The sequence below is a fragment of the Musa acuminata genome, chromosome BXJ2-4 (genome assembly GCF_036884655.1).
Source record: "Musa acuminata AAA Group cultivar baxijiao chromosome BXJ2-4, Cavendish_Baxijiao_AAA, whole genome shotgun sequence".
Lineage (NCBI taxonomy): Eukaryota > Viridiplantae > Streptophyta > Magnoliopsida > Zingiberales > Musaceae > Musa > Musa acuminata.
Genome location: NC_088341.1, coordinates 45,252,198 through 45,279,904, shown reverse-complemented (window position 1 = coordinate 45,279,904; position 27,707 = coordinate 45,252,198). Strand labels below are relative to the sequence as shown.

Sequence of the window (27,707 nt, the reverse complement as noted above, 5' to 3'; positions counted from 1 at the left end):
ATATATATATATATATATATGGAACTTTATTGTTAACCACACTCGCACTAGCATCATTGACTTGCCAATTCGTCTCATTCTAATTTACTTTATAAGTCCATGGTTCTTGATATATTAAGTTAAAAACAAGATAGATCACAAATGGACTCTATACGTTTTCTTATAGACTAACTGTCCTATTCTTATGGACTTCTTGAAATATCTTAATTATAATTAAAGACATCATTGTCCTTTCAAATTAAAGATATCGTTCTTATGACAAAGAAAGGATGACGATGACAAGGGTGTACGGGATACTCCATCTATCGTCATAATGGCGAGGGTGAGGATGACAAAGATAACAACGATAATAGAGGAAGAGGAAAGGGGAGGTGAGGTTGATATGTGATAGTGTTGAGCGGAGATAATGATCAAGAAAGACAATATCATTATATATATATATATATATATATATATATATATATATATATATATATATATATATATATATTCTACGAGAATTTTTTAGGAAAAGAGTGGTAGCTTAGAATTTTGAAAAAAATATGAGTTTTTTTAAAGAATTTTCCCAAATAAAAATAACTATTCCATTCTTAGAAAACTCCTCTTCGACTTTTTCTTTCTTTGACTAGCTTCGATAAAAACGATTTTTTGTTCGTAAAAGATAAGTAAGGTACTACATTTATAATTATTTTACTTAGAAATTGATAAGACCATTTAGTCATACATTAATTGAGGAGTATGAGAACGCTCATAAGTCGGCCAAATCTCCCTTACCCTCAAAGGTTTTTATTTTTAGCGCGCTAACTAATTAGTTTTCACAATAGAGATAGGATGAGCGAATTGATGGCTTAGACATGATGATGATAATGATGTATCATGACTTAGAAACTAATATCTAATAAAATAAGAAGAAATTATCAACTATAATTTAATTCTTTCGAAAAACAAATAATCTAAAAAATCCTATTATATGATTTTATTTGATTATTTTTTCCTTTGAATTCATGTTCTACTAATAATTATTAATGGCGATATAGCATGTCCAAACATATAATGAATATACCATACGTTGCCTAACATAATCTATTATTTTTTGTATAGACAAATATTACATAACATGCACTAAAAACTTATTGTACGATTTGGACTTCTAAATTTATCAGTGCCCACGGTATCATTTTATATAGTTATCATTTTCTTCATCAAAAATTAAAAAAACAAAAAATTACTTCAAATTATCATCGTTTACTTGACCCATACTCAGATAGCTCAAAATCACTCGATCAATGTGTTTGATATTTCAAAGTGGGTATATATGGCGTTGCTTTCATGATTTATGTCTTTGTAAATTATCATGGCCACGAGAAATGCCCGACGTATATAGTTGGAAATTGTAGGTGGAAAATTTCCGAGTAGGAGTTGTTTCCATGGTGTACATCTCTATCAACCCTTATTGGAGGATGAAGAGACTGTTTGAAAACCTGTGGCAGGAATCATCAAGACACTACATCACAAAGCACTATCATCAAATCAACGCCATGTCTTCTCAAAGAAGTCTCAAGATTTTTTTTGGGCAGAGACGACTATAGCTATTGTCACCTTCCACTTGGGTTAGAACTTTCAGTTTTCCCAGCCTGAAATCACCGAGGCCAGTGTTTTTCTTTCGGATCCTTATTAAATGTGGATATAAATTAAGGCTTTTATAAAAATAAAAAATATTCAGAAAAATGATTATCATAAATAATTAAGCCTATTTATATGATTTTATTAATTTCAAATAATAAATATTGATTTATTATTTTTCTGTAAAATTCCCTCGGCATCAGCTAGTTGTTGCACTTGTATACATTATATAAGGTTTGCATATACACCGAATTTTACTAATAATTTTTAGTAGCAATATTCATATATCTAAATATTTTAGGACATTTTACTGGAAAAAACTTTCATTATTGGTTTTAAACCCCATATTCATTTTTACTTGGGGGCATCTTTTTTTTTTTTCATTTGAATGAAATTATCCTCAAACTGTTACTAAAATGATTTGATCGCATATGCTATTCAAATTTTTTTAATTTTAATAATTATTTTTCAAAAAAAATTATAAATAAGAAAATGTTACTAAATATTTTAGAATCATATCCTATGATTCTGTAGAATTTTGAGTTCGTTTAGTAAAAAAATAATCATATATGAATGTTACATTTGAAATTGAACCTATTAAAAAAATCTTTAATTTTAATAATTTATTACAGTAAAATCATGTAAAAAATAATATATATATATATATATATATATATATATATATATATATATATATATTAATCATTTTAGAATCATGGCCAGAATCATGACCAGAATGATGAAAAAAAGAACAAAAGAAGGGTTTGATGATGTTGTTAGACTTAAAAGAAACATGTTTACAAGTAAAAGGAAACTATAATCCCACGATGAAAGGAGTTGAGTTTAAGTTGCATAAGTTGAGAATGATCAAAAGGCAGAGAAGTTGATCAAAGCATATGTTTTACCACAGGACGAGTTTGTGCTGGTCCACCTACCCCCTCAGCCATCGAACATGAGGTGGGGTCACGTTACATCACAGCTGAGCCGAGAGAGTCAACGTTTGACGCAGAAACTCTTGGAGTGGCAGAGAGTTGGATTCTTGTTGAGTTTCTAAACCGCATATGTTCGACGAATTGTCCGTGGAAGTCATAAAGTGTGAGAATTGTGGGAGTCGTCGAGCCGGTCAACCAGCGTCTCTATCAACCAACACAATATGCAAAAAATGATACACTATACGTGTTTTCTTATAGACTAACTAATTCGTTCCCACGGGAGATAGGACGAGCGAATTGATGGATCAGACGACTCAGAAACTTATATCGTAGACTCTTGTGGAAAAAGGAAAATCAAATACAGAAAGACTTTTCGAAGGAAATAAACAATAATTCACTATTATATTTTCAAGAAAACGAAGGTTTTCAAAACCATGCAATTATAGTTTGCGGAAGATGAAGATCGGTAGAATGCCACGGATTCGTATGTTTAATCATGATTTTATATTGATTAAGAGGATAAGATCTGACCCTATCTTATTACTTGATATTTATCTATATATGAACCTCAGGTTACTATCGCATATATTTGATCAACTATCTTTCTGCTTATTATTAGGTTTACCATCTTTTGAACTCGTCTTCAACAATTGAACTGCCCATCAGTAATGAATATTTTTGCCATTGGAAATTAATTGAAGTTTGACAATAAAAGTTTCGAGAAAATGAATATGATTAGTCTTTCTTCTTGTGTGAAACGAGAAGAAGGAAGACTTTGGTTCACTGCCTACCTGTCTTTCTTCTAACTTTCTTTCTCTTGTCCGTTCATCTTCCAAGTCGCCAACCAAGAAATAACACTGTTTCCATCCATAAATACATGAAAAAATTTACATTCATCCTTTGATCTTCATGATCAAAGTTAGTATACTCTAGGAGGAGGAGTATACTGACTGTTTCCATCCCTAAAGACAAGTTTTGGTTTTCTCCGATAGCGAACAATGTCGGGTGTGTTTCGTTGACTGCAATATAATTCCCTTTCCTAATCTATATCTCCGATAGCGATCTGTAGCTTTTCCTGATCTCGTTTTCTGACGGATAGCGCATTAGTTAATGAAGTATTTGCACTGCAGGGCTAAACTATGATCCTTGATATTAGTTGTGATGCAGATTCTCATGAAACTAATTATGTCAAAGCGATTGACGCATTAAAATGATGGTTGCTACAGTTTATGATTATCCGAGTTAAAAGTTTCGCGCCAATGTCTACGATATTATATCTTAGTGTATTAACACCGATTTGACAGCATATAGGAAAAGTAGAGCATCATCATCGAGCCGAGCGTGCCCGATGGATCGAACTCTGACGAGTTCAAAGAGTTAATTACCACTCCACACTAAAAGTCCTAAGTCTTCGTCAACGTGATTGACTGTCGAAAAGGATAGCTCCAGTTTTCCACTAGAAGAGGTTGCTTATATCTGCAACCTATTTCTCTATATAATTAGGCAAGTTCGTCTCTCTCGGAGGAGGCATCACTGACTGTCTTCTTCTTATCTCTACGCTGCTCAAGCCTCAGGAGCTCCTTCCCTCGATAATACCAGTGTAAGCGTCTTGCTATTTCTATTTATACGAAGAATAATACAAAGATTCGAATAATTCGACTTAAACTATATGAATGTTTTTTCTCTGTTGTTTGCTCATCTCTAATCGTATCTCATGAAAATGCTCATTCTGACATAATATAATTTGCCCATCAACTCCGTTAGAAAAAAAGGTGTACTGTTGAAAATATTTATATATGTGAGATAAAAAGATGGATCGATAGATTTATATCTTCATGATTGAAATGATCGAGTTACATATAATAAATTTAGCTCATAAGTGCAGTGGCGTTCAGTAGAGACGATTTATATCTTGACGATGAGGTCGACATGCAGTGGCGTTCAGTAGAGACGATTGTCGACAAATACAATATCATTATTTGAAAAAAATATATATTTTACTTTAAAAAAAAAATGCTAGCCGAGAATTTTTAAAAAAATATGAGCTTCTTTTAGAATTTACCCAAATAAAAATAACTATTCTATTCTTATGAAAACTCCTCTCCGACTTTTTCTTTCTCTAACCTACTTCGATAAAAGCAATTTTTTTCGTAAGAGGTAAGTAACGAAGGGTAAGTAAGGAACTACATTTATAATCAATTTTACTTAGCAGTATATTCTGGTTTAAAAAAAAATATGTTTTCTTAAGGAACGAGACAAGATAAGATGTCCGAAGACGTCTCGTTATTCCGTATAGAGCGAGAGGAATCCAATTTTATGGACAATCCCAGACACAATGTATCACGTGGTGCACATCGACACACACGTTAGACGACTTGAAACTTATACCATTGACTTGACTTGTAGGGGGAAAAGAGTTGCCGACACACAGGGTATGAGGAGGACCGCGTGATGAGACTTTTGAGTCAACCGAAGAACCCTAGCAACATAATTTCAACGTTATACTTTCAAGAAAAGAACTCGCCTCTTTTTTATTGTTCTTAAGTCTCACTTGAATTAGTCTTCGCGTCAGTTGATAAATTTGACTTTTGCATTTGAGGACCATGTTTTGGATCAACAATGAAAATGAGGCCCATTTTTGAACAAATGATTGACTATTTCAATATAATAAGTATTATGTTGTTTTATATATCTTTAATAGGTTCCTTTGGTCGAAACCATTATATCCAATCGCCGGTGTCACATATTTCGGGTAGCAGCGAGGTGTGGATGCGCTTTCTCATAAGAGTCGGAGAAACAAGTTAATTTTGGCAGGTGGCTTCTACTAATCATCTACATGTTCTTTGAATCATCCTTTGGTTTGATAAGCAATGACATGATTTTTGTGGTAGAGCGAGGGAATTGAAAGAACTAATGGAGCCTGTGGAGTTCCTCCTGCTACTGCTGCAGCTGATAGCAGTGACTTCAGCAGCAAGCTATCCAACGTTTCCGCTCCCTTCCACCTGCCCAAAAAGCTGTGGTAATATCAGCATAGTGTACCCCTTCGGCGTCGGCGATGGCTGCTTCCGTCCGGGCTTTGAACTCACCTGCAACCACACAACCTCTCCTCCTAAGCTTTTCTTGGGCGCCAGCAATATCGAAGTCAACAGGAGCATTGACGCTGTGGATGGCCGGGTTTACATCAAAGCTGCAGTCATTACCATGGGCATCGACGTCGGTTCTTCCTACACCCCATTGATGAATCTAGGGAATGGACCTTACAATTTCCTTTTGCTGGACGTGTATAGCATTCCCTACTCATACTCGTTCGGGTATCACACGCTTTCGGTCATCGGCTGCAGCGCTTTGGCCTCCATAGTGAATCCCACCGACGGGAAGATCATGGGGCAATGCTTGACACTATGCCCTGGCAATGGCACGAGCCAGATCGATGAAGGATTTCTGACAGGTTATGGCATCGGTCACTGCGAGAACTTTGTATCTCCATGGAGTGGCCAGGGGAATAATCTGACTAAGTCATTAGGAATTCGATTAACGCGACTTAACCAGAGCGAGCTACATTTGGTGAACGACTCCAGCATCAAGGCCGTCATGTCTTTCCAATACTACACGAGAGATGAACTCGAGGGGCTTAATGGCGATGTGGAGCTCCCCCTCGGGTGGTTCATCAACGATCGACCATCCTGCGAAGAAGCACAGAAGAAGAAGGAGAGCTTCGCCTGTCTTAGCAGCAACAGTGATTGCTATGATGCCTGGTCTTATAACAAGTCTTCCGACACTGGAATTGGATATATCTGCAAATGTTCCTCAAATTTCCATGGCAATCCATATATACCCGATGGCTGCCAAGGTGATGTCCCGTTACCGTGTGCAATCTACTCTGCTACTTATGCCTAGTTTGCAATCTTTGCCCATTTAACTGCAATTTAGTTGCAATATTTTTACAGAACAAACTTTTCTAGTTCGATTAATATCTACTGTGCAAGTGAGCAGTAATCTCTAAGCATTCGGCAACTTCAACAGGCTCTTCTGTGACTCACCCTGCAACTAATTGCGCGACAAAATGTGGTGACATCGATGTGCCCTATCCATTTGGGCTCGAAGAAGGCTGCTACAGGGATGAATCGTTTGCTCTGACATGCAACGACACAGCCACTCCTCCCATTCTCCTCCTCAATTTCAGCTATTCCCTGGCTCCAGTGAGTAACATACTCTTGGAACAAGGGCAATTAGAACTCAGGAAAACTGATGGCTACATCTTCGAGATCCCATCTGACGCAGACAAGCCTTTCATGTTCCTTAACGAAAGCGCCATGTTTAGCTGGGTCATCCAGTATCAATCCTGCGAGGAGGCGATGCAGAACAGGACGACGTACGCATGTCGCAGCGATCAAAGCATTTGTCTGAACGCAAACATCACCAACTCTGTTGGCATCCATCTGGGATATCGCTGCAAATGTACCGATGGCTACGAAGGGAATCCTTACGTTTCTGATGGCTGTGAAGGTAACCCACGATTTGCTGCCGCATTTGAATTTAAGTCTACTTCATCCATGCAGAAATTGCAATGATAGGGAACTGAATTGATGGTATACATCAAATAAACAAAACAATTAATGTAATTTCTTGAAGATGGAATTTTCAGTTTAACAAAATAAACAATTCTCAGTTTCTTCTTCAATGGTTTTCAAACTCTTCACTATTATTATTCTCCCAGAAAATATCGCCACGATTAGTTCTCTCAGGTGCATATAAAGATCATACTCAAGAGGTCAATTTCGATGTACAAACATCGTCTCTAATTTGTTGTTTATTTGTTAGATATCGATGAATGCACGCGTCCGGAAAAATATCTGTGCAAAGCGCATTGTGTTAATGGCATTGGCAATTACAGTTGCATTTGTCCAGAAGGCACATATGGCGATCCCATACATGGATCATGTATTGCAGACAAAAAGCAAATTCTTGTGCTTGGTAAATGTCTTTAACTATCTCTCTTGCACAACACAAATATAGAATTTGAAGTAACAGATGATACGCATTATGTAGGTGTAATCCTTGGTGTAAGCACCGGCGTGGGGGTTCTTCTTCTAGGCATAAGCTTTGTCGTCATTTCTCGGAGATGGAGAAAAAGAAAACAAAAAGAGACTAGAAAAAGATACTTTCGTCAGAATCATGGTTTGCTGCTACAGCAATTGATCTCATCCGATGCTGATATAGCTGAGAAGACGAAGATATTCTCCTTGAAAGATTTAGAGAAAGCGACCAATAATTTTGATGACACCCGAATCGTCGGTCGTGGAGGACATGGAATGGTTTACAAGGGAATTTTATCCGATCAAAGGGTGGCCGCCATCAAAAAATCAAAAATCGTGAAGAAGAAAGAGATCGATCAGTTCATAAACGAAGTTGCCCTTCTTTCTCAAATCAACCATAGACATGTGGTTAAGCTTTTCGGATGTTGTTTGGAGACTGAAGTCCCCCTGTTGGTCTACGAATTTATCTCGAACGGGACGCTTTCTGATCATCTGCATATGCCAAATGGTGATTCATCATTGTCTTGGGAAGATCGTCTGAGAATTGCCACAGAAACCGCAGGAACTCTTGCTTACTTACACTCAGCCGCTAGCATCTCTATTTTCCATCGAGACGTCAAGTCATCCAATATACTCTTAGATGATCATCTTACTGTAAAAGTATCAGATTTCGGAGCTTCAAGATTCATTCCTCTCGATCAAACTCATATATCTACCGGCGTGCAAGGTACATTTGGATATTTGGATCCTGAATACTACCAAACCGGTCAACTAACAGAGAAGAGTGATGTTTATAGCTTTGGAGTCATCCTCGTTGAGCTTTTAACAGGCAAGAGATCAATTTTCCACGCCGAGGACGGAGAAAACATGAATTTGTCCATGCATTTTCTCCAAGCAGTAAGAGACGATCGCCTCATAGAATTTCTTGAAGCTCGTGTTGTGAAAGAAGGGATGGAAGAAGGGCTTCACGAAGTGATCCAACTTGCACAGATGTGTCTCCAACTAAAAGGAAATGATCGGCCCACGATGAAAGAAGTAGAGTTTAGGTTGCAGAGCTTGAGAAGGATCAAGAAGCAGAGAAGGAATAATTGGACCGATAAAGGTCATGCAGACTCCGAATGCCTAAATGCAGTTTCTACTTTTCTTGGAAAGAATATTTACAGTAATTTGGATAATAGGGCAATTCAAGAAGCGTCTAGAAATTATAGCTTGGAGAAAGAGATGATGTCGTCACTAAATTACGCACGGTAAGCATATTAATCTTCTTGATAAGTAGATGCTTTGCTCGATTCCTGTGGCACCCTTATGAACACTTGGTTTGTGATGTGCTTAAGTTGATTGGCAGAAAAGTAATCACATTATTTATATCCATCTTTAAATATTATTCTACAGAATGCACATAGCGTATACTTGAAATGGTTGTGATGGATGTGATCGTGTAAATGAATCGTTCTATAAAGTTGATAGCAGAGACGAGTCTCTACGAGAAGATCATATTGGTACACTTAAATAAATATGCACTGTTCTTCTCATCTTTGAACTATTTGTGCAACCCATAATACGAAAACCTACCTGCTTAACCTCAATAACATATTATTATTTAGAAATTATTCATGAATTTAAGAAAAAAAGTTGCCAAGTGGATTCCATCTGAGATAAATGTTATATATAGAGATGGTTGCAGGATGGATACTTGTGAATCCTATTCCATTCGTTCTTTAGTTTGCTCATTCGAAGAACTTGAGTTTGGATTCCATCAAGAAACCTTCAATCGAACTTGAGTTTGCTCATTCGAGGAACCTTCGATCTACAATCCGATCCACGAAAGGGAGCCAACACGAGATCCAAATTTCGATAGATTTTTTCTCTTAATTTTTATGAGGAAATAAATCTGGGTTTGATCAAAGCATATAGTTTGCTGCAGGTCGAGTTTGTGTCGGTCTACCCCCTCAGCCATCGAACATATGTTCCAATGAGGTGGGGTCACGTGACATCACAGCTGAGCCGAGAGAGCCGTTTGACACAGAATCTCTTGTAGTCTCAGAGTTGGATTCTTGTTGAGTTTCTAAACCACGTATGTTCGACGAAGAGTATGTGAAAGACACAAAGTGTGAGAATTGTGGGAGTCGTCGAGTCAGTCAACCAGCTAACCATGGACTTCCGGGTGGATCATCGCGCGCTGCGTCTCTATCAACCAACACAATATGAAAAAATGATACACTATACGCGTTTTCTTATAGACTAACTAATTCGTTCCCACAGGAGATAGGACGAGCGAATTGATGGATCAGACGACTCAGAAACTTATATCGTAGACTCTTGTGGAAAAAGGAAAATCAAATACATAAAGACTTTTCGAAGGAAATAAACAATAATTCACTATTATATTTTCAAGAAAACGAAGGTTTTCAAAACCATGCAATTATAGTTTGCGGAAGATGAAGATCGGTAGAATGCCATCGATTCGTATGTTTAATCATGATTTTATATTGATTAAGAGGATAAGATCGGAGGATAAGGCTTATTACTTGGTATTTATCTATATATGAACCTTACCTCAGGTTACTATCGCATATATTTGATCAACTATCTTTCTGCTTATTATTAGGTTTACCATATTTTGAACTCGTTTTCAACAATTCAACTGCTCATCAGTAATGAATATTTTTGCCATTGGAAATTAATCGAAGTTTGACAATAAAAGTTTCCAAAAAATGAGTATGATTAGTCTTTCTTGTTGTGTGAAACGAGAAGGAAGACTTTGGTTCACTGCCTACCTGTCTTTCTTCTAACTTTCTTTCTCTTATCCGTTCATCTTCCAAGTCACCAACCATTTAATAACACTGTTTCCATCCATAAATACATGAAAAAAATTTACATTCATCATTATCATAATCATCAAAATCTCTCAATTCACGTAAATATCACATAAATGATCACAATTCATGTATAATATCTCTCAATTTTTTTATGAATCATAAAAATTATAATTTTGAAAAAAATCATGATTCATTTCATTAAATTTCAATCAGAAGATACAAGAACACAAAGTAGGATATCTTGATTCATAATGATTTCAAGTTATAACTCATGAGAAATCAAGATCATGATTTCGATAAAAACCATTAAATTCAAATAATCATAATCATCAAAATCTCAACATTTCTTTCAAGATATTTAAAATGACATAAATAATGTTATTAGTCTCTTAGTGAAAAATCGATAAGATAGAGAAAAAAAAATTCAAGAAAAATGATTTTCTTCTTTTGTTTCAACTCATTGATTGATTTCGTACATGCTTGTTTTTTTCTTTTATGCTAAATCCATGCATCATTCATTAACGCCGAAAAAGATCTTTCAAAAGATAACAAAATCACAAAAATCATCATGCATAATTTTGAAATATAAATTTATTAAGCATGATCATTATGCATTACTTCAAATCAAACATGATTTCATTTAATCAAAATCGAGAAATAATATGAAAATCAACATGATACACATTATTGCTTCTTAACCACATATAGCATGATTTCATAAGGTATGTTTAATCAAAATAATTTTTTTATTAAATATGTAATTTTCATTATCATTTTTGAAATTACTATCATGATCATAATTTTTGCATTTTCATTACATTATGCAATTTTCAAAAAAAAATTTTAAATTATATAAAAATGAAAATACATCATGGAAAGCATCATGTAATTTCAAAGTAAACTAAAGGCGTTTTGATTATCTCAATGTCGAAAGCCGTTAAGGCGTAGTTAGCCATCTCGCCTTTCTTGATTTTCTCCTCGTCTTCAGAGGAGTTCGATTCATCCCAATTTTTGTTCTTCTTCTTGAATTCAAAGCAAGTAGTTCCGTTTTTTTTTCTTTTTAATTTTTGTTTCATGAACCTTTTAGATTTCATTTGTAGTTTAAGTTCACCATCACTTGAGCTTATGCTCGAGTGATCTTCAAATGTTCTATGTCCCAAATCTTTCTTGTTCTTTAAAAGGTGGATTTGTTCATCATGTTCATCAAGTGCATTGTGCACCATTTCATATGTCATCAATGTACCGATAAGTTCTTTAAGTGAAAAAAATATTTAAATCTTTTGTTTCTTGTAAAGCTGTTACTTTTGAATCTCACTTCTTAGAAAGAGAATGCAAAATCTTGTTCACAAGTTCAAAATCCGAAAAACTTCTACGAAGTGCTTTTAAACTATTGACAACATCCATAAAATGGGTGTACATGTCAACAATGGTTTCGTTTGGTTTCATTTGAAAAATTTTAAAATCATGTATTAAAAAATTTACTTTAGAATCTTTTATGCTACTTGTGTCTTCGTGTGTGATTTCGAGGATATGCTAAATATCGAAGGCCGTTTCGTACAAAAAAATCCGATTAAACTCTGTTTTATCTAAAGCGTAAAATAAGACATTTATAGCCTTTGCATTTAGAGAAAAAACCTTCTTCTCCAAATCATTCCAATGGTTCATTAGAAGAGAAGACTTTTGAAAACCATTTTTGACTAAATTCCATAAATCGAGATTCAATGAAAGCAAGAAAACTCTCATTCTAGTTTTCCAATAAGTATAGTCCGTCCCATTGAAAAAGAGAGGACGAATAAGAGAGTAACTCTCTTGAAAGCCGAAATGAGCAATTTCTCTTGGGTGTTAAACCAACTGAGAAATAACGAGGCTCTAATACCAATTGTTAGGATCAGGGTCGACACTGAGAGTGGGGGGTGAATTAGTGCAGCGGATAAAAACGTCAACTTTATTAAATCTCTTATACGTTAAAAATGTTAGGATCGGAGTGGCACTAAGAGGGGGGGGGTGAATTAGTGCAGCGGATTAAAACTTCGGTTTTAGTAAAATCTTTCGTACGATAAGAACGGAACTTGAAAAGCTTAACTTGAAAGCGTATTCTTAAAGTTGCGCAGCAAAGGTAATGATGAAACAAAGCAAGTAAGAAGATTTGCAGTAATATAAATGATAATAAGAAATGCAAACCAGAGATTACGCCGTTTTTAAAGTGGTTCGGTCAAGTGACCTACATCCACTTGCGAGGCCCCTCTTCGATGAGGCTTCCACCTTCCACTAGCAAATCTCTTGAAAGTGAAGGGTGAATACCCCTCTTACAACTTTTACAAGCGGTTCACTCTCTTACAGATTTTCAACAAGAAAGAAGGAGGTGAACACTAGCAAATTGAAAACAAGACAAGATAACACTTTTCTAAGGCTTTTCTCTCAAACACTTGCTGCTCAAAAAGTTGTTCTCTCAGCTGAGATTTGAGGGGTATTTATAGGCCTCAAGAGGATTCAAATTTGGGCTTCAAAATTTGAATTCTCTTTGGGTTCCCGCTGCTGGAGGTGCCACCGTCCAACCAAGCGGTGCCACCGCCCAGCGCTCGGGTGCTGGGCGGTGCCACCGCCAAGCCAGGAGGTGTCACCGCCCAGCTAGGCGGTGCCACCGCCTACAGTGTTTTCAGCCCGACTACAGTGTTTTCAGCCACTAGTTGGGCTTCAATCTTGGCTCTCTAGTTTGCTGGTTTAGCTTAATTTTTAGTCTAAACCAACTCTGACTTTGGGCCCAGTTGGCCCCTAACCAGGATATAGGATTATCTCTTAATCCTAATCCTAATTACAATTGGACTACATAACCAAAACACATCCTAAGCAAATTTTCAACCGCGAACGTCGAGTCTTGTTCTGGCGAGCTTTCCGACGAACTTTCTGCTGACGGGCTTCTAGCAAGCTCCCGAACTTGTGATGACTTTAATGAGTAGCCGAGCCTTCTCGGTGATCTCCGTGAACCTCCGACGATCTCTTCGGCGAACTTCCGAAAATTCCGACAGGTTCCCGATTTCTTCTCGGTTGGTTCTGGCAGCATCTCCGACGATTCTTCGGACTCTTAAACGTCCATCGAACTTGACTCCGGTATTCTCGCTTTGTGTTTTCTGGTTATCGTAGTTAATCCTGCACACACAAGCAAACACTCTACTCCGATCTAGATAATTATTATAACGCAAATTGACATTCTGTTGCCCGGCACGTCATTGGTTGGCGCTTCATCCGATTCTTCGGTGCATCGTCCTCTCTTGCGGCTTGTTGCCCAATCGGCGGTTGACCTCCGCAACCCCGATATCCTTGGTGCAATTTCGCTCTCCTTGGCCCGATGCCCGACGCCCGAAGCCTTCTGCCATCCAATATCCTGACGTGATCTCCTCCGACGCAACGTCAATTCCTCCTGCGTTAATTGTCTAATCCTGATCGAGTAGACCTGTATCACTCAAAATGTAGTCAAACATTTAAACACAATCAATTAGTTTCATCATCAAAATCCGAGATTCAACAATCTCCCCCTTTTTGATGATGACAACTAATTGATGACTAACGGAGTTAACCTTAACTCCCCGGAGTTTAACTAAACTCCCCCTATCAATATGCCATTGATAGAACACTTGGATTATCCCAAATCCAAGTAACATTCATCACATGTTATGAAAAACATTTAAACTATCATGCAAATATAAAATATTTAATTCAATGCATGAAGTCATCAATATACTTCTCCCCCTATGTCATCAACAAAAAGGAGAAGTAGCTCTAGCTATTTTAAAAGATATGCAAGTTTTTGCAACATAAAGCTAGATTTTCATCACAACATATAAGTACAAAAGTATAGCAAGATTCTTAAGTTCAATCATGGCAATTCAACACTTGCTTCTTGTGCACGATTGCACTTTGCTTTTCTTTGCAATGTGCATGATAGTATTTCTTTGTAATATTCAAAATAGCAAATTGTACATCATGCTAGCTAGCATATTAAAGATGTTCAAGACAGTAAGTTTTTCTTCTCTTTTGAGAAGTGTTATTTTTGCTTCCTTTACAAAGTGCAAGCTAGCAAAGTATTTGAAAAAGTGAGCAAGTTTTGTAACATACAAGCTAGTAAAAATTTCAAAAGCAAATACAAGATAGCTTTCTTGTTGAAGTGTGTAAGCTATCGATTCTTACTTCCTATTGCAATGTGCAGGTTGCAAGTCTTGCTTCTTGAGATGGGCAAGATAATGATGTTCAAGAAGACAACTTTTGCTTCTTGAAATAAGCAAGTTAGCAATCTTTGCTACTTAAGATAGGCAAGCAAGCAATCAAGTTTTTGCATCTTCTTGACTTGTGCAAGCAAGCTATCTCCCCCTTTGTCATTGTCAAAAAGAAGGGAAGACCCATTACATCAATTATGACAAAGGTAAGTATCAATCTTAATTGTGCATCATCATATTTTCAAATTAGAATATGCACATTTTCAAAAACCTTATATTCATTCATGCATGATATTGAATAAATCGATCAACATTATAAGGATATCATACATGATACTAAAATTTTTAACTATTTGTCAACATTTTGATCATGATACCAAATATTCATCATTTAGAGTATTCATGATACAAAACATTAAATCAATATTTATAATACATCATTTTAGCGACAACTCATAGTATTTTAAATCATGATTTACATCATATGTAATACATCACATCATAATTAGAAAGCACAAGTATTGCATATATCATTGCAAATCATAAATGTTTCATATCATGATGGTATCAATTTGTCAAATTATATCCTACCAAAAACTTATCCCCATTTGTATTTCATGCATAATTTCACTTCATCACATTAGGAGTATCAAGATGAATTAATTGGGTGATGAGATTAATATTTCACGAATACATGGAATTGTATAAAAAATCATATCATAAGTGTTTCATACATTCATATCATCACATGAAGGAATATAAACAAAAATTAGTGATGGGATCTTACTTCATGAATACAATAAAATTCATATAGCATATCATGGTTTATTAGAATTAGTCTTCCTTTTGGTGAATAGCAAAAAGAGTGGTAGGAGAGCAAGATCTCAATTCATGCATATCAAATATTCAATCATCAAAATCATGAACCATCTAGAAAATTCTCCTCTTTAAATATTCAAAGAGAGAATCATGATGAACATTCTTGGTTTACATAAAGTTTCAAAACATAATTGTTAAGATTATGAATACTAAAAGACTATGAAACATTTCGACAAATCTCCTTTTAAATAGAAAAGAAAATGTTGATTCATAAAGGATTTCATGTTATGAATTTCAAGAGATCAAGATCATGATTTCAATAAAAAATTATTCAAATTTAAATCATCAAAATCATTATCAAAATCCAAGAGATTCACAAAGATGATACAAATGGATTCATCAAAATCAATAAGATTGAGCAAAATAATTTTCAAGAATGTTATCCTCTTTTCGATTATTTCAAAACATATGATTTTGTTTCATTTATACCAAATAAAAACATTTATCATGTTTAAAACCGAAAGAGTAAGATTTATTACAACAAAAATCAATAAGGTACTTTCATTATGGTAAAAATCAATGATCCATAAATCGTAAAAGATTCATCATCCATAATTTCGAAATTTATTAAGCATGATCATTATGCATGACACTAAAACATGGTTTCAAAATGTTTAATATTTTCATTGCACAATTTAATCATTATGCATCATCATATTTTCAAATTCGAACATGCACAATTTCAAAACTATATCTTTTATTTTTCATGCATGATACAAATAAATCAATCATCAATATCGGCATATCATACATGATATTCAAGCATTCATGATAAATCATTTTGGCAACATGATCATAGCTATTCAAATGATAGTATCTAAATGTCAAAATTCATTACATCCTATCATGCATGATCATTAACTTCTTTTTTGAATTTCATGCATTATTTTGTTTCATCACATAAGGAATATCAAGAAGAGTTATTGGGTGATGAGATAAATATTTCATGAGTACAAGGAATTGCATGAAAATCATATCATGAAAAGATAATAATAGAAGACACGTTTTGTTTTGAAAAATCTCCTCTTAAATAATCAAGAAAAAATCTTAGGAGATCATGATATAGATAAAATTCATTCAATCTTAGAATAAGATATTAATTCAAGCATATAAAATTTCTCAATTCATTATGAATCATAAAAAGAATTGTGGTTCCGAAATATCATGATTCATTTAGAAAAATTTTCTCTTTAGTGCACGATAAGAAGAAATATAGCAATGATACCAATCATAATTCATTTGGATAATAGATGCTAAAAAGGAACATTGATGATACAAGATCTTGATTTTTATAGAGTAAATCTCAAGTTATAAATCTCGAGAAATCAAGATAAAGCTCATTCAAATTCAAATCATCAAATCAAAATCATTTTCAAGATATTCATAAAAAGATGATAAAATAGATTCATCAAACCAAGAATTTTCAAGAAAAATACTTTTATCTATTTAGTTGTTTCATATAAGTATGCCTTTGTCCTTTTTGTGCCAAAAAATATATATATATCATCAATCATTTAGGATCGAAAAACAAATTCCTTCATAACAACCATCAAGATCATTATGTATAACTTTTAAAATCTCATGCATAAAATGGTATTAAAACATTTAATATTTTCATTCCATCATTTTGCATTTTTATTGAACATAATTTTGAATGATTCTTATAGATAACTAAAACTTCTTTAGTTTTAATTTATATGATTAATTTTATCTTAGCATGCTCAAATTTTGTTCATATGTCAAAACCATACATCATGTTTGAAAACCAAAGATAAAGTTCAAAAAAAAAAAAAAATCATCAAGCCTTCCATTCAAAAGTCATGCATCGTCATTAAAAATCAATATGGAAATCGTCAAAATACAAATTCTTGCTTCTCAATCACATATATAAGATTAATCTTACTAGGTGTATAAGCATTAGATTTATATCTAACATTTTACTGCATTAACATAACACATGCAATTTTCAAGAAAATTAATCCTAAACTAAATTAAAAATAACTCAAGAAAGTATTATGTAATATCGAAATAAATTAGTGGGATTTTGATTACCTCATTGTTGAAAGAGGGTGAGGCATAGTTTGCCACCTCGCCTTTCTTGATTTTCTCCTCGTCTTCGGAAGAGCTCAATTCATCCCAACTTTTGTTCTTCTTGCGTTCAAAGCAAGTAGTTCCATTCTTTTTGCTTTTTAATTTTTGTTTCATTAGTAGTTTAAGTTCACCATCACTTGAGCTTATACTCGAGTGGTCTTCATGTGTTCTATGTCCCAAATCCTTCCTATCATTTGGAAGGTTGTTCTCGAGTTTCTTTTTTGTCACATTGTTCATTTCGTAGGTCATTAGAGACCCAATAAGTTCTTCGAGAGGGAATGTTTTAAGGTCCTTGGCCTCTTGAATGGCCGCAACTTTTGGATCCCAACTTTTTGGAAGGGATCTTAAGATTTTAGTGACTAGTTCAAAATTAGAAAAACTTTTACCAAGAGCTTTGAGTCCATTGATGACATCCGTGAACCGGGTGTACATGTCTCCGATGGACTCACTTGGTTTCATCCGGAAAAGTTCGTAAGAATGCACAAGAATATTGATTTTGGACTCTTTCACTCGGCTAGTGCCTTCATGAGTGACCTCTAGAGTTCTCTAAATATCAAAAGCCGAGTCACACATCGAAACACGATTAAATTCATTTTTGTCAAGTGCACAATATAAGGCATTCATAGCCTTTGCATTTAGAGAAAACATCTTCTTCTCCAAAGCATTCCAATGGTTCATTGGGAGAGAAGACATTTCAAATCCATTTTCGACTATGTGCCATAAATTCAAATCCAAAGAAAGTAAGAAAACTCTCATTTGAGTTTTCCAACAAGTGTAGTCCGTCCCATTGAAAAAGGGAGGACGAATGAGAGAACGACCCTCTTGAAAGCCATAAAGAGCCATTTCTATTTGGGTGTTAAACCAAAGTAGAAAACCGTGGCTCTGATACCAATTGTTAGGATCGGAGTGGCACTAAGAGGGGGGGGTGAATTAGTGCAGCGGATTAAAACTTCGGTTTTAGTAAAATCTTTCGTACGATAAGAACGGAACTTGAAAAGCTTAACTTGAAAGCGTATTCTTAAAGTTGCGCAGCAAAGGTAATGATGAAACAAAGCAAGTAAGAAGATTTGCAGTAATGTAAATGATAATAAGAAATGCAAACCAGAGATTACGCCGTTTTTAAAGTGGTTCGGTCAAGTGACCTACATCCACTTGCGAGGCCCCTCTTCGATGAGGCTTCCACCTTCCACTAGCAAATCTCTTGAAAGTGAAGGGTGAATACCCCTCTTACAACTTTTACAAGCGGTTCACTCTCTTACAGATTTTCAACAAGAAAGAAGGAGGTGAACACTAGCAAATTGAAAACAAGACAAGCTAACACTTTTCTAAGGCTTTTCTCTCAAACACTTGCTGCTCAAAAAGTTGTTCTCTCAGCTGAGATTTGAGGGGTATTTATAGGCCTCAAGAGGATTCAAATTTGGGCTTCAAAATTTGAATTCTCTTTGGGTTCCCGCTGCTGGAGGTGCCACCGTCCAACCAAGCGGTGCCACCGCCCAGCGCTCGGGTGCTGGGCGGTGCCACCGCCAAGCCAGGAGGTGTCACCGCCCAGCTAGGCGGTGCCACCGCCTACAGTGTTTTCAGCCCGACTACAGTGTTTTCAGCCACTAGTTGGGCTTCAATCTTGGCTCTCTAGTTTGCTGGTTTAGCTTAATTTTTAGTCTAAACCAACTCTGACTTTGGGCCCAGTTGGCCCCTAACCAGGATATAGGATTATCTCTTAATCCTAATCCTAATTACAATTGGACTACATAACCAAAACACATCCTAAGCAAATTTTCAACCGCGAACGTCGAGTCTTGTTCTGGCGAGCTTTCCGACGAACTTTCTGCTGACCGGCTTCTAGCAAGCTCCCGAACTTGTGATGACTTTAATGAGTAGTCGAGCCTTCTCGGTGATCTCCGTGAACCTCCGACGATCTCTTCGGCGAACTTCCGAAAATTCCGACAGGTTCCCGATTTCTTCTCGGTTGGTTCTGGCAGCATCTCCGACGATTCTTCGGACTCTTAAACGTCCATCGAACTTGACTCTGGTATTCTCGCTTTGTGTTTTCTGGTTATCGTAGTTAATCCTTCACACACAAGCAAACACTCTACTCCGATCTAGATAATTATTATAACGCAAATTGACATTCTGTTGCCCGGCACGTCATTGGTTGGCGCTTCATCCGATTCTTCAGTGCATCGTCCTCTCTTGCGGCTTGTTGCCCAATCGGCGGTTGACCTCCGCAACCCCGATATCCTTGGCGCAATTTCGCTCTCCTTGGCCCGATGCCCGACGCCCGAAGCCTTCTGCCATCCAATATCCTGACGTGATCTCCTCCGACGCAACGTCAATTCCTCCTGCGTTAATTGTCTAATCCTGATCGAGTAGACCTGTATCACTCAAAATGTAGTCAAACATTTAAACACAATCAATTAGTTTCATCATCAAAATCCGAGATTCAACAAAAAATCGATTTCGACGTAAAAGCCATTTCGTAAAGATAATAACTTTGAAAGTGTATTCGTAAAGATAGCTTGAAGGTAGTAAGCACTTAAAGAGGTTTGTAGTAAGAAAATAGCAAGAATAAAATGCAAATCGAGATTTAGAGTGGTTCGATCAATCTTGACCTACATCCACTTTCGGATTCCTCATCCGACGAGGTCACCTACGTCCACTAGAAGCCTTCCTTCAATAGGCGAAGGCCAATCACCATTTTACACCCATCTTCTCTTTTTAACAAGTTTAGGAAATAACCCTTACAAGCACTCACACTCCTCTCTTACAGAAATCTAACACTTAGAGTAGAGGAGAGAACTCTAAAGAGATAGCAGCAGCGTTTTTTTGCTTTTAGACTCTCTGTGCTTGTGTTCTCATCCTGGGTTCCCCGGGCACGAGCGGTACCACCGCCTGCGTTGGGCGGTACCATCACTTGGGGGGCAGTGCTAGGCAGTACCACCACCTAGACTAGCGATACCACCACCTGGCACCCTACCAGGGATGGGACAACCGACCAGACTAGTGGTACCACCGCCTGACACAGTCTCGAAGACTGTGCCACGATGTTGAGACTCCTTGGGGCACTGTTTGGGCTTCTTATTGGGCCCAACATAGTTCTTACATAGGTCTAGCTGGCCCTAATTGGGTTGGCTCAATCCAAGCCTAATTACATGCTAACTATGATTCCTAAGACATATTCTAAGCTAAACAAAGTCTGTAAGTCTATTTTTCCGGCAATCTTCTGGTGATCTTCTAGCGAACTTCCGACGATCTCTCGGCAATATTCCGGAGGACTATAGGCAAGCTCCTGGACTTCACGATGATCTTCTTAGCGAGTTCCGATGAGCTTCTCTGGCAAGTTCCGAGACTTCTTGGCTAGTTCCTCCAGAACTTCTGACGAACGTCCGGACTTCCAACGAACTTTCGAACTCCCAACGTGATCGCCTCCTTGACTTCGGGACTTCATTTTGCTTCATGCCTTGCTATCGTAGTTAATCCTGCACATATAAAACAAACTTCGATAGACAATTAATACTAAGCATTAATCAAGTTGTTTGACATGTCATTGGTCTCTCGACGCATCGTCCGATTCTTTGGCGCATCATCCTCTCTTGCGGCCTATTGCTCAATCGGCCAGTTGACTCCGTAACTCCGATATCCTTGGCGTAATACCCGCTCTTCTTGGCCCGATGTCCTAATCCACGTCCCGAAGCCTTCTGTCGATACGTCCACCGATCCACTGGCTCGACGTCCAATCTTCTGATATGTTCCTCTGGCCTAACATAATTTTTCTTGCTTTAATTGTCTCATCCTGCGTCATTCAAAACATAGATTAAAACATAAATACTTATCAAAATACGACATTCATGTTTTCATGCATATTCTCATGAAACTAATTATGTTAAAGCGATTGACGCATAAAACGATGGTTGCATTCAGTTTATGGTAATCCGAGTTAAAAGTTTGTCAAAGGGTTCGCGCCAATGTCTATGATATTATATCTTAGTGTATTAACACCGATTTGACAGCATAGAGAAAAGTATAGCATCATCATCAAGCCTGCCCGATGGATCAACTCTGACGAGTTCAGAGTTCAAATAATACATTACCACTCCAAGCTAAAAGTCTTTAGTCTTCGTCAACGTGATTGACTGTAGAGAAGTATAGCTCCAGTTTTCCATCGGAATAGGTTGCCTATATCTGCAACCTATTTCTCTCTACAATTTGGCAAGTTCGTCCCTCTAGGAGTAGGCATCAGTGACCGTCTTCTTCTGATCTCTCTGCTGCTCAAGCCTCTGGAGCTCCTTCCCTCGATAACGTTAGTGTAAGCGTCTTGCTCTTTCTATTTATACGAACGAAGAATAATAAAAAGATCCAAATAATTCGACTTAAACTATATGAATGATTTTTCTCTGTTGTTTGCTCATCTCTAATCGTATCTCATGAAAATGCTCATTCTGGCACAATCTAAAAAATAATAATTTATATATGTGACATAAAAAGATGGATCGATAGTCTCGTATGACTAATAACTGAAAACTCAAAATTTTACATATATATATATATATATATATATATATATATATATATATATATATATATATATATATATATATATATGTTAACATTGATGAGATTGATTTAAGGTCGTCATTATTAGTTTTCTAACCGTTTGCAAGAACGTTTTACTCGTGTCTGGATTGCCAACTAATGCAAGTCGGTATGTGGCAGGTGGAAGAGGAAAATGGTCCGATTAGGAGAGGGAAGAGGAGGGATGGGGTTGGTCAAGATTTTACTCTTTCTTCTGGCATCCACATCAATGGGTTCAATAAGAACAGAAAGTAGATCAACAAACACAACTTTTCCTCTGCCTTTTTTCTGCCCAAAAAGTTGTGGGAGTATAAGCTTCGAGTATCCTTTCGGCATCGGCGATGGTTGTTTTCGGCCGGGCTTTAATCTTACCTGCAGAAACCATTCCACCAGCGCTCCCAGGCTTTTCCTGGGTGATGGCACCATCGAGGTGACGAGAATTGATATGAACCAGGGGTTGGCATATATCAAACCACCAACTGTCGTCATGGGTGTCGACGATGAGTTTAAACGCGCCTCACTGATTGATCTGGAGAATTGGCCTTACTCTTTGTACTTGGAGGAACAGATGATACGTAATGCTTATCAAGGATTGACATCTAACAGAGTTTACGTTGTGGGTTGTAGCGCTATGGCCAGTCTAGTGGATCTTACCACCAATAAATCCATCAGCACTCGTTTTAGTTTCTGCGCTGTCAGTGATCCGAATCAATATTCAGAGTGGTCCGACAGTAATGAAGAATATTTCACATTAAATCTATATTCTGTGAGTACAACTGCCATGGAGGTTCAGCTAACTCGATTCAGTCAAACTGAGTTACACTCGGTGAATACCTCTAGCATCAAGGCCATCATATTCAATGGTGATAATGATTCCGATCTCGAAGGAGTATTAAACGGAAGTAGAACGAATGTAGAGGCCACCCTGGTATGGTACATGAATGATCATCTTTCATGTGAAGAGGCCATGAATACGGATACATACGCTTGCCTCAGTCAAAATAGTTTCTGCCATGGTGCCTTTCTTGATCCGTTCCACTCCATTAATAGCGTTGGATATTTGTGTCGATGTTCCTTGGGTTATCAAGGCAATCCCTATGTACTTAACGGCTGTCAAGGTAATTTTCCTCCTCTATCTCTCTTTAAATGAGTTCGAATACGTATAATTATTATCTGGATCAGATCAAAGTGATGTAGAATCATGCTTCTCTGTTAAGTTTTCCTGATGATCTCTAGAAACTCGAGATTGAATTCACATCATCACGAGGCATACTCTTTTATATGTTCATCATATAATTAGATGGTACAAGCATTAATGTCCATGTAGTTTTGCATTCCGTTTGTATTTGTGATGGAAAATTAGTGTTTGGCTTTGGCCAAATATAATTGATAAACATTTTAATTACGTCACCGTACATTATTTAGACGATGACCTAATATATTTTATATGTCTCAAATATAATTGATGCATATTTTGATATTTTGCCGAATTCTGCTGCTGACCACTTTGATCATATCAACAGAAAATTCTTTTACATCTGTTGCTGCTACTGCTGCTGCAAACGGCTGTGTTACCAAATGCGGGAGTATCGACGTCTTGTTTCCATTTGGGCTGGAGGAGGGCTGTTATAGGGACGACTCATTTGCTCTGACATGCAATGCCACATCCAATTCTCCCACTCTCCTTTACCAAGATGAATACACAGTCACTAATATATCGCTGGAGGAAGGCCAATTGGAAGTCGAGTCAAAAGACGGCACCTTCGCAACGGGAAATAGCAATAAACCTTTCATCGTTCTTAAACAGCAGACCATCGTTAGTTGGATGATCGAGTTCCAGCATTGCGAGGTTGCTAAGAAGAACATGAGCACCTTCGCATGTGTCGACGCTCACAGCTCATGTTTCGACACAACAATTACTAACGACGGTGGCAAGTTTGTGGGATACCGTTGCAAATGCTGGCAAGGTTACCAAGGAAATCCTTACGTGGCTAATGGATGCACAGGTGCTCCACTCTTTTCTTCAATTTAATATGATGCACTCTAAAATCTGTTTATGCGTTAAATCGACAAGTATGAGTTGTTCTTGCATACAAAGTATAAGGTCTTATGCTCGTAATTAACAAAATAATTATAGAACAAACATTTTATGCACTTTAACTTAGTGAATCACCATGAACTGAACTGCACAGGTTGTGCAAAATCTAGAAGACCAATTATCTAGAAAAGGCCTCAAGTTTCCCAAACTTCCATCTTGACACTCTGTTACTCCATTATCTGACATGACGTTTCTAAGCCAACACAATATATTTGAGATAAATCATAACATTATAGGCTCAATGAATGTTTCTTTGCAGTATGTGATCTATCATATCTATTGATATTAGATGAATTAGTACTATTCCCCAACAGGGTTAATGACAAGAATCATCACGAAACACCGTAGAAAAAATTATAATATTATGATCATTATAACGATTATATAATTATAACTTTCCTACACAGCAAATACTATGTTTTTTTTTATATAACTTAAAGTTAAAAATACATGAACATCCGCCTTCTCTGAGAGGAAAATTGAGCAACGAATATGATCAAATAGCACGCAGCAGAATAACTATAAATAACAATCGAAATAGTGATCATACATGTATTGTAAAATTATTTTTATTGTAAGCCACGCAGAAAATTGTACTGCATTTTTGTTAAAAAAAAATATATTAGCTAAACTGCAGAGTTACAAAGAGAGCTTTGTATAATAAAATTAGTCAATAAGAACAAACAGATATGGGGTGAGCTACTGAACACAGAATCAAATCAAATACTTGTTTGCTGTCGTTCTTTACTATCAATTTGTTTATTGTAATTTGATGAGCAAATTATAATTCCTTTTGTCTCTAATGACTTGTCTAGATATCAATGAGTGCAACTCAACCGAGAAACGTCTTTGCTATGGGATTTGCACTAACACGGAAGGCGGATATACTTGCACTTGTACAGCGGGCACATCTGGTGATCCTAAACTTGCACCCTGCATTCCTAACAACAAAAACCAGACTCTTCTGTTAGGTAAGGCATTGTGGCTAATATACTTATAAAGATGCAAAAGGTGGATAATCGAATAATGGAAATCAACAGGAAGACATTGAAGTCATTGACAATCCTTTATCTACATATATCGTAGAAAATAAAATTAAAGGAGTGTTTTTATGGAGCTAAATTTATGATTGATGTTGTGCAGGTGTCATCATTGGTGCAAGCACCGGCATAGGCCTATTACTCTTATGTTCGAGTCTCCTCATCCTGAGAAGGAAATGGAAAAAAAGAAAACAAAAGAAAACTAGAGAAAAATACTTCCATCAAAACCATGGTTTACTGTTACAACAGTTAATCTCGTCTAGTGAAGATTTTAGTGAGAGAACAAAGATATTTTCTCTAGAAGAGATGGAGAAGGCAACTAATAATTTTGATGAGACTCGAGTGCTCGGCCGCGGCGGACATGGAACGGTTTACAAAGGAATTTTATCGGATCAGCGTGTGGTCGCCATCAAAAAATCTAAATATGTGAAACAAAGTGAGATAGACCAGTTCATCAACGAGGTTGCGGTTCTTTCTCAGATTAATCACAGGAATATTGTTAAGCTTTTCGGGTGTTGCTTGGAAACTGAAGTTCCCTTATTGATCTATGAGTTTATCTCGAATGGGACTCTTTTAGATCATCTCCATATTCCAGAACGTAACTCTATATTATCATGGGATGATCGCCTGAGGATTGCTGTTGAGGCTGCCGGAGCGCTCGCTTATTTACACTCGGCTGCTTCAATTTCGATATTTCATAGAGATGTCAAATCATCAAATGTTCTCTTAGATGATCATTTAACGGTTAAAATATCAGATTTTGGATCTTCAAGACTTATTCCACTCGACCAAACTCATTTACTTACTGTTGTACAAGGCACCTTTGGATATCTTGACCCGGAGTACTATCAGACCAGTCAGTTGACAGAGAAGAGCGATGTTTATAGCTTCGGAGTCATTCTTCTAGAGCTTTTGACAGGTAAAAAGCCAATTTTCTCCACCGAATATGAAGGCAGACTGAATCTATCGATGCATTTTCTTCAAACGGTGAGAGCGAATCGCCCGTTTGATCTTATAGATGATCTTGTTATGAAAGAAGCGACCGAAGAAGAGCTCATCGACATGATTGGATTGGTAGAAATGTGTTTAAGATTGAAAGGGGTTAAACGGCCTACGATGAAAGAGGTGGAGTATAAATTACAGAACTTGAGAAGGATCAGACTGAAAAAAACAGGACATTGTTTGGTTAAAGGTGACGAAGAAACAGAGCATCCGCCGAGAGACTCACCTTATGGCTTCTCTGAAGTCGTCGACCAAGCAAATCAAGGTACATCCAGGAATTATAGCTTAGAGAAAGAATTTATGTGGTCGCATCATTACCCACGGTGAGTTTGTATTCGACGTCCAAATCTTTATTGGCTGCTTGAATGATACTGAATAAGCTTCCTTCTGCTTGAGGATCGTATGTAATGGTTATATGGGTAATGTTATGTTTCAAACATGTTGCTAAAACAGTTTCTGACTCTACTTATATTGTAATGTTCAGAGAACTACCCTTTTATATGATCAAATCACGTGTATACAACACGTTTCTTCTCTTGTTTTATGACCATCTTCGGTCCATGTTTTATGGTGATGTTTCTCAAATCATTTGTATAGGACTGGTTTGTGTTATCACTTAGGTTCATCGTGTTTGAATTTACATCTTCTTGGATTAGTTGATGGCATGAGGTCATTCATCGGTCCGATCCATGACAAAGAGCCCTTACTATATATATATATATATATATATATATATATATGTAAGGATAATTGTTGTTGACCCCACTCGCATCATTGCTTCTTGTGAAGTTTAATATAGACTCCTCGTTGTAGATGACTTCCCCACTCACATCATTTTCATTGACTTGCCAAAAACACAGTCATCTATAAACTAAGTTAAAAACAATATGTGATCGCTACGCACTTTCCTATAGATTGATTGTTCCATTGTTACATAATTAGGCAAGATAAGATGAGCAATTAGTCTCATTCTAATTCACTTTTAGATCACTAATGGACTCGGAATATCTTAATTATAATTAAAGATATCTTTGCCCTTTCGAATTAATTTTTTTTTCTTTTGCTGATATGCTTCAATAAAAGAGGCAACCTTGTAATTATTTGATTAGCAATATCTTTTGGTTTCACAAAAAAAAAAAAGGTAAATTCTTAAAAAAAAATAGTTTTAAAAAATTCTTAGTGCGGTCCTATTATTTCGTATGATGATTTTGTCCCTTTATCACATTGGCTATCACCTCTACTTCTAACCACATTTTATACCACCACCAACAATATCATGATCGCCTTAGTCATTTGCAAAGGGGCCGTGTGCAAAGAAGAGATGCAAGATTTGCCATTGCCTTCACCCCTAGCCACCTCTATCATCACCTTAGTGAAGGGACTTATAGGCGAGGGTGAGAGCTTCAC

At 36.6% G+C, this 27,707-nt stretch overlaps 2 protein-coding genes across 3 annotated transcripts; both read left to right on the top strand.

Annotated features, from left to right (window-relative positions):
* Window positions 1–4,056: 4,056 nt before the first annotated feature.
* LOC103983346 (wall-associated receptor kinase 2-like) lies at window positions 4,057–8,989 on the top strand. The gene is made up of 6 exons (XM_065106709.1): window positions 4,057–4,155; window positions 5,257–5,369; window positions 5,447–6,405; window positions 6,579–7,061; window positions 7,377–7,529; window positions 7,605–8,989. The coding sequence occupies exons 3-6, from the start codon at window positions 5,469–5,471 to the stop codon at window positions 8,840–8,842; spliced, it is 2,811 nt and encodes a 936-aa protein (XP_064962781.1). The 5' UTR covers window positions 4,057–4,155; window positions 5,257–5,369; window positions 5,447–5,468; the 3' UTR covers window positions 8,843–8,989.
* Window positions 8,990–22,307: 13,318 nt separating this feature from the next.
* LOC103983347 (putative wall-associated receptor kinase-like 16) lies at window positions 22,308–26,835 on the top strand. Of its 2 annotated transcripts, XM_065106707.1 has the most exons (4): window positions 22,308–23,278; window positions 23,684–24,166; window positions 25,074–25,229; window positions 25,402–26,835. In XM_065106707.1, the coding sequence occupies exons 1-4, from the start codon at window positions 22,315–22,317 to the stop codon at window positions 26,625–26,627; spliced, it is 2,829 nt and encodes a 942-aa protein (XP_064962779.1). In that variant the 5' UTR covers window positions 22,308–22,314; the 3' UTR covers window positions 26,628–26,835. The 2 variants fall into 2 exon arrangements, with proteins under 2 accessions (XP_064962779.1, XP_064962780.1); XM_065106708.1 differs by lacking the exon at window positions 23,684–24,166.
* The last annotated feature ends 872 nt before the right edge of the window (window positions 26,836–27,707 follow it).

What these genes read in the sequence shown, in the direction of transcription:
- LOC103983346 (XM_065106709.1), top strand. Translation starts at nt 5,469, where the DNA reads ATGGAGCCTGTGGAGTTCCTCCTGCTACTGCTGCAGCTGATAGCAGTG. An exon ending in TATACCCGATGGCTGCCAAG is followed by an intron (nt 6,406 to 6,578) that starts GTGATGTCCCGT and finishes CAACTTCAACAG; the next exon opens with GCTCTTCTGTGACTCACCCT. An exon ending in AAAGCAAATTCTTGTGCTTG is followed by an intron (nt 7,530 to 7,604) that starts GTAAATGTCTTT and finishes CGCATTATGTAG; the next exon opens with GTGTAATCCTTGGTGTAAGC.
- LOC103983347 (XM_065106707.1), top strand. Translation starts at nt 22,315, where the DNA reads ATGGTCCGATTAGGAGAGGGAAGAGGAGGGATGGGGTTGGTCAAGATT. An exon ending in CGTGGCTAATGGATGCACAG is followed by an intron (nt 24,167 to 25,073) that starts GTGCTCCACTCT and finishes TGACTTGTCTAG; the next exon opens with ATATCAATGAGTGCAACTCA. An exon ending in AAACCAGACTCTTCTGTTAG is followed by an intron (nt 25,230 to 25,401) that starts GTAAGGCATTGT and finishes GATGTTGTGCAG; the next exon opens with GTGTCATCATTGGTGCAAGC.